This window comes from Nycticebus coucang, chromosome 15 (genome assembly GCF_027406575.1).
Source record: "Nycticebus coucang isolate mNycCou1 chromosome 15, mNycCou1.pri, whole genome shotgun sequence".
Lineage (NCBI taxonomy): Eukaryota > Metazoa > Chordata > Mammalia > Primates > Lorisidae > Nycticebus > Nycticebus coucang.
In genome coordinates, this window is record NC_069794.1 from 61,043,424 (window position 1) to 61,061,689 (window position 18,266).

General features: G+C 38.7%; 1 protein-coding gene across 1 annotated transcript in view; it reads right to left on the reverse strand.

Annotated features, from left to right (window-relative positions):
- Nucleotides 1–494: 494 nt before the first annotated feature.
- The window catches only part of EPSTI1 (epithelial stromal interaction 1), a 138,529-nt gene continuing 120,757 nt past the window's right edge, over nucleotides 495–18,266 (reverse strand). Inside the window, exons 10-11 of the mRNA XM_053563781.1 lie at nucleotides 16,444–16,543; nucleotides 495–988 (exon numbers count right to left, since the gene is read on the reverse strand). Of these exons, the coding sequence (XP_053419756.1) occupies nucleotides 980–988; nucleotides 16,444–16,543 (109 nt within the window). The 3' untranslated portion in view covers nucleotides 495–979. The remainder of the gene's footprint in view (nucleotides 989–16,443; nucleotides 16,544–18,266) is intronic.

Below are 18,266 nucleotides of genomic sequence, written 5' to 3' on the forward strand. Positions count from 1 at the left end.
AAAATGATTTGTTCCCTCTAACCTTTATTCTGAGAAGGAACACAATGATTTCCCTATATAACATGTTGGAAGGGAGCAGGGAGGGTAAAGAGGGGGCTGGATTACCCAGCATAGAAAAATCAATATTCTTTGGCACTCTAGGGTCTATGAGCTGGTTCAAGGTAACAAGCTGATTAAGAAAGTCAACTGAATTAGCAATCAGAAATAGATTACATAAAAAGACAAGTTTCTAAAACATCTACAAACTACATATAATGTCTATGTTTGTGTCTAGCTGATCTTTACAGCAACATTGGCCTTCCAGGAAATAAACTTCTTTCTCCTCTCTGAAAATCAAGTTATCGATATTAGTTAACCAAGAACAAAGCAAAATCCAATAGTGATTACAGTACTATATTTGATCTAAGTGCACTGGAAAGAGGATTATTAAAATGAGACCCCTCAAGAGAGAAAATCCTAAGAACATTTCATTAAAATAAAAATGACCCATTCGATATAAAAGCAGTACAAAATTTATTCATACATTTGTTTAAAAGAGCATACAATTTTTTTCTTTTGTCCATATTTGTAGCCTGGATTTAAAAATCTAAATAAGGCCCCAGAGCTTCCCCAAACCTGATCTGAGAAGTAGATATGAATTAGTCACTTAGAGAGATGAGCCTGTAGCACCCACAGCTCTCACTAACCTGAAAGAATCGAAGAATTCCCTCTTTTTAAAATCTTACTAATATTGCTCCAGTTATACTTCTAATAAGAGGCAAAACCAATTGGAAAAAATAATTAACGTTTCAATGGCTACTGTGGAGATTAAATGAGTTCAGTAATCAGCTAGAGAAACTAGTCATCCCCATTGCTTAGATGAGTTGGGGGGCAATTGAAGGCGAGGTAAAAACAGGCTGAACAAAATCGCTTTTAAGAAAAGCATCTCATGAGGTTTTTCAAGGCCAATTCGCGAAGCACAAACAGAAGCAAATATTTCTCATAAACCCTGGAAGAAAAAGAAAACAAAAATTACCACCAGCAGCAAAATAAAATTCAAAGTCTTTATAGTCCCTAAGTGAAGTTCCTTTGAGGAATACTCTTAATGCATTAAGCTAAAATAGCTTGTTAAAAACAATGTGAAGTACCAGTGAAACCATTTAATTTTTAAGTCACATTGCCTTTGATTCTCAAAATCATCATTAATGGAAGGCTTTGTTGTGTGATGTCTTATTGGCTGTTGTCACCCACCTCCATGGTTATAGCAAGGACAGGATGAACACACTGTGGAGCAATTTAAATGGAAATGTCTCAAGTGGAGTTGCACTGCGTATTATGCAGCAGGAAGGTGACTTCTAAGGGACCTTGAGAGAGGGAGACAGACTAATGAGTCCCCACCCCCACCATGTGCAAAGGTCAGGCGTCTGCACTAAGCCTCTGCAACGCTGAGCTAAGCTACGTTTAGAATACAGACTATGGTTGTTTTTCCTCACACTCTGGAAAATTAAAATCTCAGGTTGCCTCAGAGGTCATGGCAATTGCTTAACTGCCCTTGAAGATATAGGATTTAGAATTTCCATGGCATCCCAAAGAGCCTTGCCTACTGGATGAGTGAAAATATAAAGTGATTTTTTAAGTGTCCCACCTTAGATGCCTCATGAAAACTAATAAAGGACTCTAGAAAATCAAAACACATTTTTAAAATATAAAACCTATTTTAAATTAGTAAAGAATATATTAAGCAGCATGAAAAGACTGATTTAAATGAAAAAATGGTTAAAAATATCATCCCAACATGTTACTCACTGAGGTTTTATTGCCTAAGTCTCTATATGACATTTCAAAAAACAACTATTTTTCTATGGCTGTCATCATAGTATTACATTTTATCATATTTTCTGCCTTTCTCCTTTTCTTGTGTTTAGCTTTTTACTGGTTCTAATATTTCCTCCCATCCCACGTGTGAGATGGGGCGTAATCTTCCTCTTTCATTGTGTGGGGAAGCTCGGTCCTCCTCCGTCAGCTTCTAGATAAATACCACCCTCTTACTGTATTCTATACACTAACTTCTGTCCACTTGTTATTTACAAAACACATTCTAAATCAAGGTTTAATTGATGGCTTCTCTTTCGACTTTTGTATGGTGTCCTTTGACAAAGAGATGTTTTAAAATCTAGACATTTATCATTTCTTTTCAGTTTATACTTTAGGGCTTACAAAATTCTTCCCCTGTTAATTTTTATAAATTAGCCTCTCTGATTTCTTATAAAATTTAAAAAGTCTTCCTTTCTGCTTATAAGTTGTTTTTTTTAAATTAAATCATAGCTGTGTACATTAATGTGATCATGGGGCACCATGCACTAGTTTCATAGACTGTTCGACACATTTTCATCACACTGGCTAACATAGCCTTCCTGGTATCTTCTTAGTTCTTGTGCTAAGACATTTACATTCCACATTTACTAAGTTTCACATATACCCTTGTAAGATGCACCGCAGGTGTAATCCCACCAATCACCCTCCCTCCACCCATCCTCCCCCCTCGCTCCCCTCCCCCCTATACTTAGGTTGTAACTGGGTTATAGCTTTCATATGAAAGCCATAAATTAGTTTCATAGTAGGGCTGAGTACATTGGATACTTTTTCTTCCATTCTTGAGATACTTTACTAAGAAGAATATGTCCCAGCTCCATCCATGTAAACATGAAAGAGGTAAAGTCTCCATCTTTCTTTAAGGCTGCATAATACCCAGAAGACCAAAAATCACATCACAACAAAGATATTTGTACCAGAATGTTTATTGCAGCCCTATTCATAATTGCTAAGTCATGGAAAAAGCCCAAGTGCCCATCGACCCACGAATGGATTAATAAATTGTGGTATATGCTTATAAGTTTTAATCCACTTGGAACTGATTTTTAAATGTTTAATGAACGGTGTTAGGAAGGAACCTAATTTCAGGTGAGTAGCAGTGGTTCCCCACGCATTTACTGAAAAGCCCATTTCCCCCAGCAATGTGTCCTGCCTCTGATGTCATACATCAGAATTCCAGAAATGGTTGGCTCTGCAGGTGTCAATTATAGACTTTATTAAATACTTAACTCTCCATGTACCTTTAGGAGTGGATTGGCTTGGTTCTTTGCCTTCATTACAATTTATATAAATCTATAAAATATTAGATAACTCATCCCTATCCATTAACAAGATGGAAACTCTCCATTTATTTCATCCTCAATATCTTTACACAAATTTTATAAATATTTTTAAAGGGTCATGTACAGCTTTGGTCAGATCTTTTTTAGCTTTTTATTTATCCTCAATGTGTAAAAATGAAGTTAGTTTTTTAACTAACTAACATTTCTAAGCCCTTATTTATTCTCATAATTTGAATATAAATTATTTTGGTTTTTCTATGTAGATAATTGTATCATCAGTGATTTAGAATTTTTTTTCCCTTTTTAACCTTATATATGATTTAGATAAAATGTTTTTGATACATTATTAGCACTTTCTCCCTTAGTTAGGTAAATAAATTTCCCTTCTCTTACCAGTTTGCTAGACGTTTTTACTACAAATGAGTATTGGGTGCAGAGCATAGCTACAGAAGGGACTCTACCTAAGAAATTCAAATATTATGACTTGGTTGTTTGTACCTTCACATTAACCTGAAATAATAAAAAAAAAATTATCAAATGTTTTTTGTTTCTGATGAAATGGTCACAGAGTTTCTCCTATAATTTATGAAGTCAATTATCTTAGTAGTTCTTTTGTTTTCTTTCCAATAAGCCAAGCCTACATTTCTGGAATAAATCCAATTTGATCAGGACCCATTATGCTTTTTAAAAATTCATTACTGAATCTGTCAAAATTTTATAAGTTTTTGAATCTACAGTTCTGGGGGAAAGTGAGTCTCTATTTTCTCTGTAGTCTTTGTCTAATTTTAATTCAAAGTCGCATTTACCTGCTTAATCGTTTTGAAGAACACTTGCTTCTTTTTAATTAACCAGAAAAACATTCTAAACATTTGAAATAATCTGTTCCTTGAGAGTTTAATGGAACTCTTCTGTAATACATGTAGGCTTGGTCTTTATTTTATGTAAGACAATAACAAATCAATCTTGATAGCATGGGTATCACTTTGCATTTTCACCAATAACGTGTAAAGTACCCATTTTCCTAAAGAATGGCAAACAGAATATTGTCATCTTTTAGTTTTCTGCCAAGTAATAGATAAGAAATGCTATTTTAATTTAGTTCTTCATATGTGCTTTTTATTCTAATAAATTCATTGAGTTTATTTCAAAGATTATCTATAGAAGTTCTGTTTGTGTTTTTTTTCCCTAGTCTTCTTGGTTGTTTATAATTGTCTTTTTTTGCTCATAATTTCAAATCCAATTTTTATTTCACCCAATGTTTTATATATAGTGGTTTTAAATTTAGCATCTAATCATTTTAGTAAATCAAGTCGTTTGGCTCTAAATCCCTCTGTTGTATTTGTGATGTTCAATCTTTTTTTTTTTTTTTTTGAGACAGGTTTTCACTCTGTTCCCCTAGTGAGAGTGTAGTGTTATCATCGTAACTGTCACCTCATCTCCTGGGTTCAAGTAATCTTCCTTCCCCAGTCTCCCAAGCTGAGACTACTGGCACACACTACCATGTCCAGCTAATTTTTCTACTTCTTTTCATTGTTAAATCATAGCTGTGTACATTAGCACAATCAAGGGATACAATATAGTATCACATACAATCTGAAATATTCTCATCAAAGTGTTCAACGTAGCCTTCATGGCATTTTCTTAGTTATTGTATGTAGACATTTGTATTCTGCTTTTAGTAGTAATTTTTCTATTTTTTATATAAATAGAGTCTTGCTCTTGCTCATGCTGGCCTCAAGTGGTTCTCCTTCTTTGGTCCCCGAAAGTGTTAGGATGACAGGGATGAGCCACCACACCCAGCTTCACCTATTTCCTTGTCTATGCGGTAAGTTCCATCCATTGTTTTACATATGATATATCAGTGAACAAAATAGCCAAAGGGTTCTGCCCTTGTGGAATATACAATAGGGAAAGACTGAGAGTGAAGAGTCAACAAAATACATGAATTACATTAGAAGATGGTGTTAGAAGTTGAAGAGTGTTATAGAAAAAGGAGTGGAGTCCAAAAGGGAATTGCAAGAGCCAGGGTAAGGGCCCGAGGCAGCCTCACTGTGGCAATGGAATTCAGTGAAGTTGGTGAAGGAGAATAAGCCATATGGATATTTTGAAGAAGAATTTAGAGAAAGAAACCAGGGCAAAGGCCTTAACGTGAGAGTAACCATCACTGGCTTACAAATAAAAAGGAAAAAGCTGGCGCTGCTGGGGAAGACTGAGGAAGGAGGACAGTGGGAGGGGCTGGAGGCTCCCAAGGGCCTGGTCATGTAGCACCTGGCAGGCAGCTGCTGGGACTCTGCCTTATACTCCAAATGACTGGAGGAGTGGTGAGATCCATTGGAGGGTTTTGGGTAGAGACAGGATCTGACTTCTGTCACTGTCACATTGAGACTAGACTCTAGGTAAGTTCAGGCAGAACTGGGACCAGAGACCCCATTCTTGGCAAGGGAAAACACCCCCAGAAAAAGGGGAAAATAAAAAAAGTAAGCCGAGTGAGGCAGAACAAAGGAAAGTCAGCTAGTTTTACCTTTAAACCAGCTGCTGCTAAATTTCTTATCTGAGCAAGTTTCCTGCTTTTCCTATAACTCTGGCCTATTGGGGATACAGCTTACAAACATCTCTGCTGGGTCTGTAAACACTATGAAGAAAATGATGGCCACAGAAGATGCTGTGGCAAGCCCTGGCAAGATACATTAACTAGGCTGTTTCCTACCCAGTAAATAGTTAAAGCAAATACCCATTGTGGAGATTTGTATTTGGATGAGGCAGAGATCAAGGGAACAGTTTGAGCCCTGAAATACGGGTAGGAGGACTTATATCCCATATCACAGAGGAAGACCACAGAAACTAGTGGGATTAACAGCCCCCCCAAGAATCTGTGTATGTGATGACAAACAGAAGGCTGCCCCACATAAGACTCAGGTTCTAGATTTCTCAAGACTGCTCATATCCTTAAAGTTAATGATTATAGAAACAATAAGAGGTGATATGCTTGCTCAGAGAAACTGCTGGAATCTTTGTTCCCTTCCTCAGCTTACCCTCTAGGCTAATGAGCAAATAGCCTTCAATAAAAGATGAGTGGAACTGACAGTCAGGGCCACCATCAGAACCCCACAAGTGGACGGTGGTCCCCTGGGTTCCCACCTTTGAAAATTCTATTCTGTGTGTCTTCTCTCTTTCTTTCTGTTGCTTCTAACTTTATATTTCTTCAGTTGGTCGCTGCCAGATCCACAAGTCTTAATGAACTTGTGGGCACTGTGGTCCTGTCCCTGGCAAGTAAGCGTAGACCCCTGTAGGAGACTACTGCCAGCACCTGGATGGGCACTGATCAAGGCTGGAAGCAGGATAATGGCAGTGAAGGTGGTGACAAGCTTATGGGCTGGATATATTTGGAAGGAAGAGTCAACAGGATGGGTTGATGGATCAGCTGTTGGGTAATATGAGAGAGGGGTCATAGCATTATAAAAACAGGAAAAAGTGCAGGTAGACGATCAGAGTGAAGGGGATCAAAGGTTAAGTTTTAAAAATGTTAAGGCTGGGAGGCGGAGCAAGATGGCAGCCGAGTAACAGCTTCCTTGCATCTGGGCACCGTGAGTCTGGGGAGATAGGACTCCAGGCATCTCTGGCTGGTGGGAACTGCCTATCATCACTCCCATGAGGATACAGGCAGTCAGCGAGAGACTTCTGGACCCCAAGAGGAGGACTAAAACAGTGGAAAACTGGCAAGTGGTCGCATGTGTTCAATCCGTCTAAACCCGCCCACAACTGTAAGTTCAGTAGCAGCGAGACTGCAAACCAGAAAGGCCTTACCTGTGAACTGTTTTGATGTCCTTGGACTTGGCACTGAATTGAACTGCCTTGGGGAAGGCCTGAGTGGGAGTACGGAGAACTTTGGCCATTGTCTAGGGCCCCAGTCTGAGCCGCTGAGCCAGACGGAGCTAATAGTGTTTGGCGGTGGGTCACACAGAACCATTGTCAGCGATCTGCCCTGGCAAGCTCTGCCCTCAGGGTCACAGAGCTAGAAACAGGTGGGAGCTGGTAACCCAGCAACCAAGTAGCCAAAGGGTGGGGTCTGAGCCGCCTTGCAGCCCTAACCCTCAGGGGCAGAGTGAGACCGGTTTTGGCACACTGGGTAAGTGGATAGCCACTTCAGCAGTGATTCCAGCGAGAAAGCTGGGAAAGCTTTTGCTCAGCAAGTTTACAAGTTCAAAGTGCCTTTTAAGTGGGCTGAAGAGAGATTTACGGTGTCTACCTGCTGGGGTTTGAGAAATCAGCAGCCTCCAGTCGTATCAGAACTGTGACTAACATCTCATACCCCAGAAGACCACGTGTTGCCCAGACAATATTCAATAACATATACAAACTGCTTTGTTTTTGGTTGTGTATTTTTTTCTTTTTTTTTTTTGTTTGGTTGTTTTTTTGTTTGTTTGTTTATTGTGACGTTGTTGATGTTCTTTTGTTTTTAAATTTCAATCTTTTCCATACAGATCCCTTTTTCTTTCTCAATTTTTCTAGTTTAATTATAATTTCCCATTGCTGCCTTTTTTAATAACTACAACTTCATTTTTGCTAGTTTCTACCGCTATCATTTGGTTTTCACCCAATTTTATCCCCGTAAAGTTTTCTGTTTGCTTGTTTTGGTTTGATTTATAGCATTTTTGTCTTTCCTCTCTACTTGGTGGAGGTGGGGTACTGTGTCTGATCAGGTTAGCAAAGAGCTGCTGACCTCAAGGGAACCACCCAACTGGGCACCCCCAGAAGGTGGGGGTTTTTCAAGGTTGTGTCAAAGTACCCTACTGTACACCTATATTGCCCTGTCTCCCTCTTTCTGTGCCTCTTCTTTTTGTCAATATTCCTTATCCCCACCCCCTCTCTTTTCTCTATCCTTCTTTTTTTTCTTATCACTCGGTCCTCCTTTCTTTCATCCCTTTTTTGCTCTTCAACCTTCTCACCCTTCTGGTCTTGTAACCCTTAGTCCACAGGCACAAAAACTTAAAGAGCAAGAGGAAATGAAAGGAAAATTAGGGCAAGGAAACAGATAAAAGAAATCACTCATGAGGAAGAATCAGCACAAAACTCCAGGCAACATGAAGAACCAGTCCAGAACAACCCCGCCAAGGGACCATGAGGTAGCTACTGCAGAGGATTCCACCTATACAGAAATGTTAGGAATGACAGAATGGGAATTTAGAATACACATGTTCAAAACAATGAAAGAAATGATGGAAACAATGAAGGAAACTGCTAATAAAGTGGAAAATAACCAAAAGGAAATCCAAAAACAGAATCAAATCAGAGATGAACGATATGAAGAATATAAAAAGGATATAGCAGAGCTGAAGGAAATGAAACAGTCAATCAGGGAACTTAAAGATGCAATGGAAAGTATCAGCAACAGGTTAGACCATGCAGAAGAAAGAATTTCAGAGGTAGAAGACAAAGTTTTTGAGATAACTCAGATAGTAAAAGAGGCAGAAAAGAAGAGAGAGAAAGCAGAACGTTCACTGTCAGAATTATGGGACTTTATGAAGTGTTCCAACATACGAGTTATACGAATTCCAGAAGGGGAAGAAGAATGCCCCAGAGGAATGGAAGCCATACTAGAGAATATTATAAAAGAAAATTTCCCAAACATCACCAAAGATTCTGACACACTGCTTTCAGAGGGATATCGGACCCCTGGTCGCCTCAACTCTAACTGAGCTTCTCCAAGACACATTGTGATGAACCTGTCCAAAGTCAAGACAAAAGAAAAGATTCTGCAAGCTGCCAGGAGTAAGCGCCAGTTGACCTACAGGGGCAAATCCATCAGAGTGACCGCAGACTTCTCTAATGAAACTTTCCAAGCAAGAAGACAATGGTCATCTACCTTTAATCTACTTAAACAGAACAATTTTCAGCCCAGAATTCTGTACCCACTAAGCTAAGCTTAAAAATTGACGGAGAAATCAAATCATTTACGGATATACAAACATTGAGGAAATTCGCCACAACAAGACCAGCTCTACAGGAAATACTTCAACCTGTTCTGCACACTGACCACCACAATGGATCAGCAGCAAAGTAAGGACTCAGAAATCAAAGGACAGAACCTAACCTCCACACTGATGCAAAAGATAAAACTAAGCAATGGACTCTCACCAAATAAGATGAATAGAATACTACCACACTTATCAATTATCTCAATAAATGTTAATGGCTTGAATTCCCCACTGAAGAGACATAGATTGGTTGACTGGATTAAAAAACACAAGCCATCCATTTGCTGTCTGCAAGAAACACACCTGGCTTCAAAAGACAAATTCAAGCTCCGAGTCAAGGGTTGGAAGACAATTTTTCAGGCAAATGGAATTCAGAAGAAAAGAGGAGTTGCGATCTTATTTTCAGATACATGTGGATTTAAAGCAACTAAAGTCAAAAAAGACAAAGATGGTCACTTTATATTGGTCAAGGGAAAACTACAACAAGAAAATATTTCAATTCTAAATATTTATGCACCCAATTTAAATGCTCCCAGATTCTTGACGCAGACCTTACTCAGTCTGAGCAATATGATATCTGATAATACCATCATAACAGGGGACTTTAACACACCTCTTTCAGAGCTGCACAGATCCCCTAAACAGAAATTAAACAAAGATATAAGAGATTTAAATGAGACCCTAGAATAACTATGCTTGATAGACGCATATAGAACACTCCACCCCAAAGATAAAGAATATACATTCTTCTCATCACCCCATGGAACATTCTCCAAAATTGATCATATCCTGGGACACAAAACAAATATCAACAGAATCAAAAGAATTGAAATTTTACCTTGTATCTTTTCAGACCATAAGGCACTAAAGGTGGAACTCAACTCTAACAAAAATGCTCGACCCCCCCCAAAGGCATGGAAATTAAACAATCTTCTGTTGAATAACAGATGGGTGCAGGAAGAAATAAAACTGGAAATCATTAACTTCCTTGAGCATAACAACAATGAAGACAGAAGCTACCAAAACCTGTGGGATACTGCAAAAGCAGTTTTGAGAGGAAAATTCATCACTTTAGATGCCTACATTCGAAAAACAGAAAAAGAGCACATCAACAATCTCACAAGAGATCTTATGGAATTGGAAAAAGAAGAACAATCTAAGCCTAAACTCAGTAGAAGAAAAGAAATATCCAAAATCAAATCAGAGATCAATGAAATTGAAAACAAAAGAATCATGGAAAAAATTAATGAAACAAGGAGTTGGTTTTTTGAAAAAATAAATAAAATAGATAAACCATTGGCCAGACTAACTAGAAAAAGAAAAGTAAAATCTCTAGTAACCTCAATCAGAAACGATAAAGGGGAAATAACAACTGATCCCACAGAGATACAAGAGATCATCTCTGAATACTACCAGAAACTCTATGCCCAGAAATTTGACAATGTGAAGGAAATGGATCAATATTTGGAATCACATCCTCTCCCTAGACTTAGCCAGGAAGAAATAGAGCTCCTTAACAGACCAATTTCAAGCACTGAGATCAAAGAAACAATAAAAAAGCTTCCAACTAAAAAATGCCCTGGTCCAGATGGCTTCACTCCAGAATTCTATCAAACCTTCAAGGAAGAGCTTATTCTTGTACTGCAGAAATTATTCCAAAAAACTGAGGAAGAAGGAATCTTCCCCAACACGTTCTATGAAGCAAACATCACCCTGATACCAAAACCAGGAAAAGACCCAAACAAAAAGGAGAATTTCAGACCAATCTCACTCATGAATATAGATGGAAAAATTCTCAACAAAATCCTAGCCAATAGATTACAGTTTATCATCAAAAAAGTCATTCATCATGATCAAGTAGGCTTCATCCCAGGGATGCAAGGCTGGTTTAACATACGCAAGTCTATAAACGTTATCTACCATATTAACAGAGGCAAAAATAAGAATCACATGATCCTCTCAATAGATGTAGAAAAAGCATTTGATAAAATCCAGCATCCTTTTCTAATTAGAACACTGAAGAGTATAGGCATAGGTGGCACATTTCTAAAACTGATTGAAGCTATCTATGACAAACCCACAGCCAATATTTTACTGAATGGAGTAAAACTGAAAGCTTTTCCTCTTAGAACTGGAACCAGACAAGGTTGTCCTCTGGCACCTTTACTATTCAACATAGTGCTGGAAGTTCTAGCCAATACAATTAGGCAACACAAGGAAATAAAGGGAATCCAAATGGGAGCAGAGGAGGTCAAACTCTCCCTCTTTGCTGATGACATGATCTTATACTTAGAGAACCCCAAAGACTCAACCAGAAGACTTCTAGAAGTCATCAAAAAATACAGTAATGTTTCAGGATATAAAATCAATGCCCACAAGTCAGTAGCCTTTGTATACACCAATAACAGTCAAGATGAGAAGCTAATTAAGGACACAACTCCCTTCACCATAGTTTCAAAGAAAATGAAATACCTAGGAATATACCTAACGAAGGAGGTGAAGGACCTCTATAAAGAAAACTATGAACTCCTCAGAAAGGAAATAGCAGAGGATATTAACAAATGGAAGAACATACCATGCTCATGGATGGGAAGAATCAACATTGTTAAAATGTCTATTCTTCCCAAAGCAATCTACCTATTCAATGCCATTCCTATCAAAGTACCTACATCGTACTTTCAAGATTTGGAAAAAATGATTCTGCGTTTTGTATGGAACCGGAAAAAAACCCGTATAGCTAAGGCAGTTCTTAGTAACAAAAATAAAGCTGGGGGCATCAGCATACCAGATTTTAATCTGTACTACAAAGCCATAGTGGTCAAGACAGCATGGTACTGGCACAAAAACAGAGACATAGACACTTGGAATCGAACTGAACACCAAGAAATGAAACTAACATCTTACAACCACCTTATCTTCGATAAACCAAACAAGAACTTACCTTGGGGGAAAGACTCCCTATTCAATAAATGGTGTTGGGAGAACTGGATGTCTACATGTAAAAGACTGAAACTGGACCCACCCCTTTCCCCACTCACAAAAATTGATTCAAGATGGATAAAGGACTTAAATTTAAGGCATGAAACAATAAAAATCCTCAAAGAAAGCATAGGCAAAACACTGGAAGATATTGGCCTGGGGGAAGACTTCATGAAGAAGACTGCCATGGCAATTGCAACAACAACAAAAATAAACAAATGGGACTTCATTAAACTGAAAAGCTTCTGTACAGCTAAGGACACAATAACCAAAGCAAAGAGACAACCCACACAATGGGAAAGGATATTTGCATATTTTCAATCAGACAAAAGCTTGATAACCAGGATCTATAGAGAACTCAAATTAATCCACATGAAAAAAGCCAACAATCCCTTATATCAATGGGCAAGAGACATGAACAGAACTTTCTCTAAAGACGACAGACGAATGGCTAACAAACAGATGAAAAAATGTTCATCATCTCTATATATTAGAAAAATGCAAATCAAAACATCCCTGAGATATCATCTGACCCCAGTGAGAATGGCCCACATCACAAAATCTCAAAACTGCAGATGCTGGCGTGGATGTGGAGAGAAGGGAACACTTTTACACTGCTGGTGGGACTGCAAACTAGTACAACCTTTCTGGAAGGAAGTATGGAGAAACCTCAAAACACTCAACCTAGACCTCCCATTTGATCCTGCAATCCCATTACTGGGCATCTACCCAGAAGGAAAAAAATCCTTTTATCATAAGGACACTTGTACTAGACTGTTTATTGCAGCTCAATTTACAATCGCCAAAAGGTGGAAACAGCCTAAATGCCCACCAACCCAGGAATGGATTAACAAGCTGTGGTATATGTATACCATGGAATACTATTCAGCCATTAAAAAAAATGGAGACTTTACATCCTTTGTATTAACCTGGATGGACGTGGAAGACATTATTCTTGGTAAAGCATCACAAGAATGGAGAAGCATGAATCCTATGTACTCAATTTTGATATGAGGACAATTAATGACAATTAAGGTTATGGGGGGGGAAGCAGAAAGAGGGACAGAGGGAGAGGGGTGGGGCCTTGGTGTATGTCACACTTTATGGGGGCAAGACATGATTGCAGGAGGGACTTTACCTAACAATTGCAATCAGTGTAACTGGCTTATTGTACCCTCAATGAATCCCGAACAATAAAGAAAATAAATAAATAAATAAAATAAAATAAAATAAAATAAAAATGTTAAGGCTGAAATGTCTATTATACATTCAAATAGAGATGCTGAATAGAGAAGTGGATGATATGGAAGTCTGGAGTCTGGAGGAAGAGCCTAGACTGTAAATAGAAACTTAGGGTAATAAACATAGAGATGGTATCTAATTTCATAAGAATGAATGAGGCTACCAAGCTACTAAATGAACATGAAGTTCAGAAAGTGGTCCAAGGTGGATCAACAAGGCACTTCAGTGTTATTAAAAAAAAAAAAAAAAAAAAAAAAAAATCAACCAGGTTATACTTCAGTGTGTTTAAAAAACAAAACAAAACAAAACAGGCAGGTGCATGGAATTCAACAGAGGAAAAAGAAAAAGAATGACCATTAAGACACAGTGAAATCTAGGAGACCACAGTGTCCCAGAAGTCAAATAAAGAAATACTTTTGAAGAAGTGATTTACTATTAAAAATGCTGATAAATCAAAAGATAAAGATTGAAAAATAATCATTGAATTTTGCAATGTGGACAATGTGAGTGGCCATGAAAAGAACTTTTTGTTTGTTTTTGGACTGGTAGAGGCTAAAATCTTACTAGAGCAGGTTTAAGAAAACAACAGTCAGGAAATTGGAGATAGCAAGGATAGATACCTCTTGAAGTTTTGCTGTGCAGGGGAAAGGAGAAACAGGAAAGTAGTATCAACAGAATTTATACCTCTTATATTTTAAGCTGACTTATTTACTTTCCAGTTGAGATGGAATGTTCAGCACTGCCAAAGAGCAGGGAGAGTATTAGACCAAAGTCTCTCGGAAGGTGGAAGAGATAGAATTATAGGAAAAGCAAGCATAGAAGTACCAGTGTCTGGAGGTCAACAGCGATAGAAGTGGGATCTGAGATGTTCCTATCTTTCTGTCACCTGCTTCTTTCCAATAAGGGAAGCACCAATAACCACTTTGGACTTGGGTGTACCTATTCTACTAAGAAAATTTCACCCAATCACTCTCACGATTTACCCCATCAGAAAATGATGGTCTACTCTCAAATCTGTGGGGTATAAGCACAGTTTTTAGTTCACTAAGGCCTACCAACAGACTTTGGTGAGCCAGACTGCCAAACCCCTGTTTCCTTAACAGAAGCCTCTTCCATCATCTTATCCAAGGCATTTTTCTAGGTACTTCCTAAATTTTAGGATCTGTTACATAGAGAAAAAATGACAAATGGACAGTGAATTTCCAAGTCCTGACCAAAATCTAAATTCCAATCATGTTTCACAACTAAGTATAAGAACTTGGACATTTTCAACTTATAATCCTCCACATTCCACATGACTTCTATTCACATATTCTTATGAGTCAATAATGTCCATATCATATCACACAGTGCAAAGATTCTGTATTTCAATTATTTTCTCTCTCTTCTGTGTTGCTCCCATCATGAATGCTATAAGGAAGCAAATGACCATACGTTGTAGATAAACAGACACACACAGGAAGACCTCTCTGCAAATGTGTATCTGTTGTCTTGAATATGTATACATTTATAAAATCTATTCCTCAATCTAGATGTCTTTCAAGGAAACGTGTACAGGCAGTCCCCAAGTTACAAACATAGACTTACATAAAATTTGCACTTAGGAATGGAGGCTATTACATGTTAATAGGTAAAGGTATCTATTCCAACTTAAACACAAATTCAACTCACTAGTAAACCTACAGATCCAATCTCATTTGTAATCTAGGGACTACCTGTAGAATATTTCTAACATATTGACAAAAGTGATCTTTTGTCTCTCAAGTATTTATTTATTAAAGGAAGATTTTCTCTAGAGTTTCAAGGTCAGGAAGCACTTGACTTTTGTTTGAGAGACAGAGTCTCACTGTCACCCAGGCTATGGTGTAATCATAGTTCACTGCAATCTTGAAATCCCCGGCCTCAAGCATCCTCCCTCCTTGACTTCCCAAAGTACTGGGATTACACACGTGACCACTACGCCCAGCCCCACACTTGACTATTTTGTATTTTTGCTAGTTTAAAGATTTATATGTGATATAACTGTGTGTGTATAATATACATATATTGAGAGACGGTACGTATGTGCACTTGAGCGTCAATAAAACCTGCTGTAGTTAGCTTTGGTTCTGTACACATCGCAAACCTCACAATCATATACATTCCAAAGCCTTGGCGCTAGTTCAATAATATATTGTATACAAAGGGAGGGGGGAGGTTTTGGTGAAGGGAGGGTAATGGGTGGGGCCACATCTACGGTGCATCTTAGAATGGGTACAGGTGAAACTTACTAAAGGCAGAATACAAATGTCTACATACAGTAACTAAGAAAATGCCATGAAGGCTATGTTGAACGGTTTGATGAGAATATTTCAGATTGTATATGAAACCAGCACACTGTACCCCTTGATTGCACTAATGTACACAGCTATGATTTAACAATAAAAATAAATAAATTAAAAAAATAATAATATATTGTATATATAAAATTTATTAAACACATATTACAAGACCAGTTCAGAGGGTTTCCTCACAGAAATATGGAAGGACATTTCATTTTTTAAAAGTGCCTTTTGCTGTGGGTTTTATAAAAAAAACATTTTGAAAAATTAACTACTAGTTTCTTTGATATACTAGTTTCCCTGAAAGAATATATTATTAGAGAATACTTTTTTATTTGGCCTGGGCTGGGTTTGAACCCACCACCTCCAGCATATGGGACCGACGCCCTACTCCTTTGAGCCATAGGCGCTGCCCAGGAATACTTACTATTTTTGTAACCATATTTCACTTAAAATCTTCCTAAGGAAAAAAAAGTTCATTTGTTTTTGTTGTAGGTCTGGGCAAGAAGTGATAGAAAGACTTACAGTCCAGACAATCATGCTGAGAACAAAGGGCAGGTGTCATTTTTTACTGTGATTGGCTAGAGCTGAAATCAGGGCTTTCTCTCCCTTGCAGAAGCTATTGTGGAATTTACAGTAATCACCCTGGCTGACTGCCCATCACACAGCTGAACAGCACACCAAAAAAATAACATCTGGGGAGAAGGCCACAACACATATTTAAAATTCTCATTTTTACTCTTCAACTTTGAAAGATGATTTTTTTTTTTTTAAGAGAAAAGAAAAACTCACCCAGCTGTTGTCACTATTCATATTCCAATAGCCTCCAGACTGCTGGAGGCAACCTGGCTGACTTCTGCGTTGGAGTCGGTCCAGGAAAGCATTATTTACCCTTTAAAACAATGAAAAATGTGCGTAAGTAGAAAGCTTGCTGCAGGGCTAAGAGATTTTTGAGAACGTAGTGTGCTGTATGAACTGACTGTGGGGACTGCATCCCCCCCCTTCAGCTAAGAAATCGGCAGAAACTTCTTTTCACAATAACCATATGACGTGCTATTAATAGCTGTTTACTGGAGCTGGTACCAATCTCGTCTCAGGTCAAAAGGGGTACAAATTCTTCAGTTTTATGCACACATATACCACAAGACCCTTAGTTACTTGAGCAACTACACCCCTCACATAGAACTCCACGGGCTAAGGATGAAGCTTCAGCAAGAACCAAAACATGAGGGACCACCAAAGATGGTTTTGTGGCAGCTTCCATACATCCTATACCTCATCATCAGTCTTGCTAAAGTAAACCCCAGAAGGGAAAAGAAGTGGTTGTTCACTTTATAATTAGCCATGCTAAATATGGGCTTTATGGACTTTTCTGTGTAAATATTACAGTAGCAAGATCATGCTTTGAGTTTGAGTTGCCCACAGATGGCTGAGTCAGAGAATCTGTGATGTCTACGTATTATCTAGGAACGGTGGAAGTAAGACTGTAAGCTCCTTAGAGGCAGAAACAAAGTGCCTGGTGCATAACACCCACGCAAAACACATTTGTAGAAGGCAGGCAGCAGCCAGTTACCTTGGCCTCCTCGGCCATGAAGATTGTCAGAGCACAGTACTAGTGAGTGGCCGCAAGTCAGTGACTACAGATTTGGGAACACTGAGGAAAATAAGAGCTGGTGGTCGGCTGGTCTGTACTTGCTCAGTTGCTGACTAGCCAACAATGTCAGGTCTCATCAAGCTGTCGTTATGCCTCAGCTACTATAAAACTTCTTCCCTTTTCACTGTAAAATCCACCCAGTGCCATATTCTGATCAGCCAGGTCCACTGCCGTGCTCGATGTTTAAGTCACCTTTTGTAAACCTTTCTGTATGCAGATGGAGCTGTAGCTTACTAAACTGGACACCTGGCCATTAAGGAAGAGGAAACTGACCCCGGATCTGCCTCTACCTTCTCTCTCTGGACTTTCCAAAAGTATTCTGGACTGCACACACTCCTGGGGCTCTTCTCATCTGGTCTACCGGTAACAAGGATGGGGTAGCCTCTCCCGCCACCCCACATGCAAACCACTAGAAGCCTGCTTGCTCTACCTCTTAAAACACGTCTTGAATTTACTCAGTTCTGTCCATGGGAGCCATTCTAGTGCAAATTATCATCACTTTTTCACTCCCACTCTCTGTAATCCATTCTACACAAAACCCCCTTACTAAATTATCAACGAGATCATGCCCACCTTCCTGTGACTTCCCATTGGTCTTAGAACAAAATCATTGGCTTACAAAATCAAGTACTGTCTTGCTCCTGCCTACCTTTCCCTCGTTGTTGCATACTATTTTTTTCCACGCTCACTATAATCCAGTCTTTTGGGACTCAAGTCCAAACTCATTCCCACATGAGAACCTTTGACCTTACTCCTGACAAAAGGAAGCATCTAAACACATGCATCCGTCTCCAGTCTCTACGTGGCTGGCTCTTCCAAGTTCTCTGATGTTGCCTCTTTGGGGGAACCTTCCTTAGTTACCTATCTCCCTCAATGGCTCCCCATCACCACCCTGTGAGAGGCTCTTCACAGTACCTATCACCATCTGAAATAATCTTGCTTTTTAATTGTTGACTTCTCT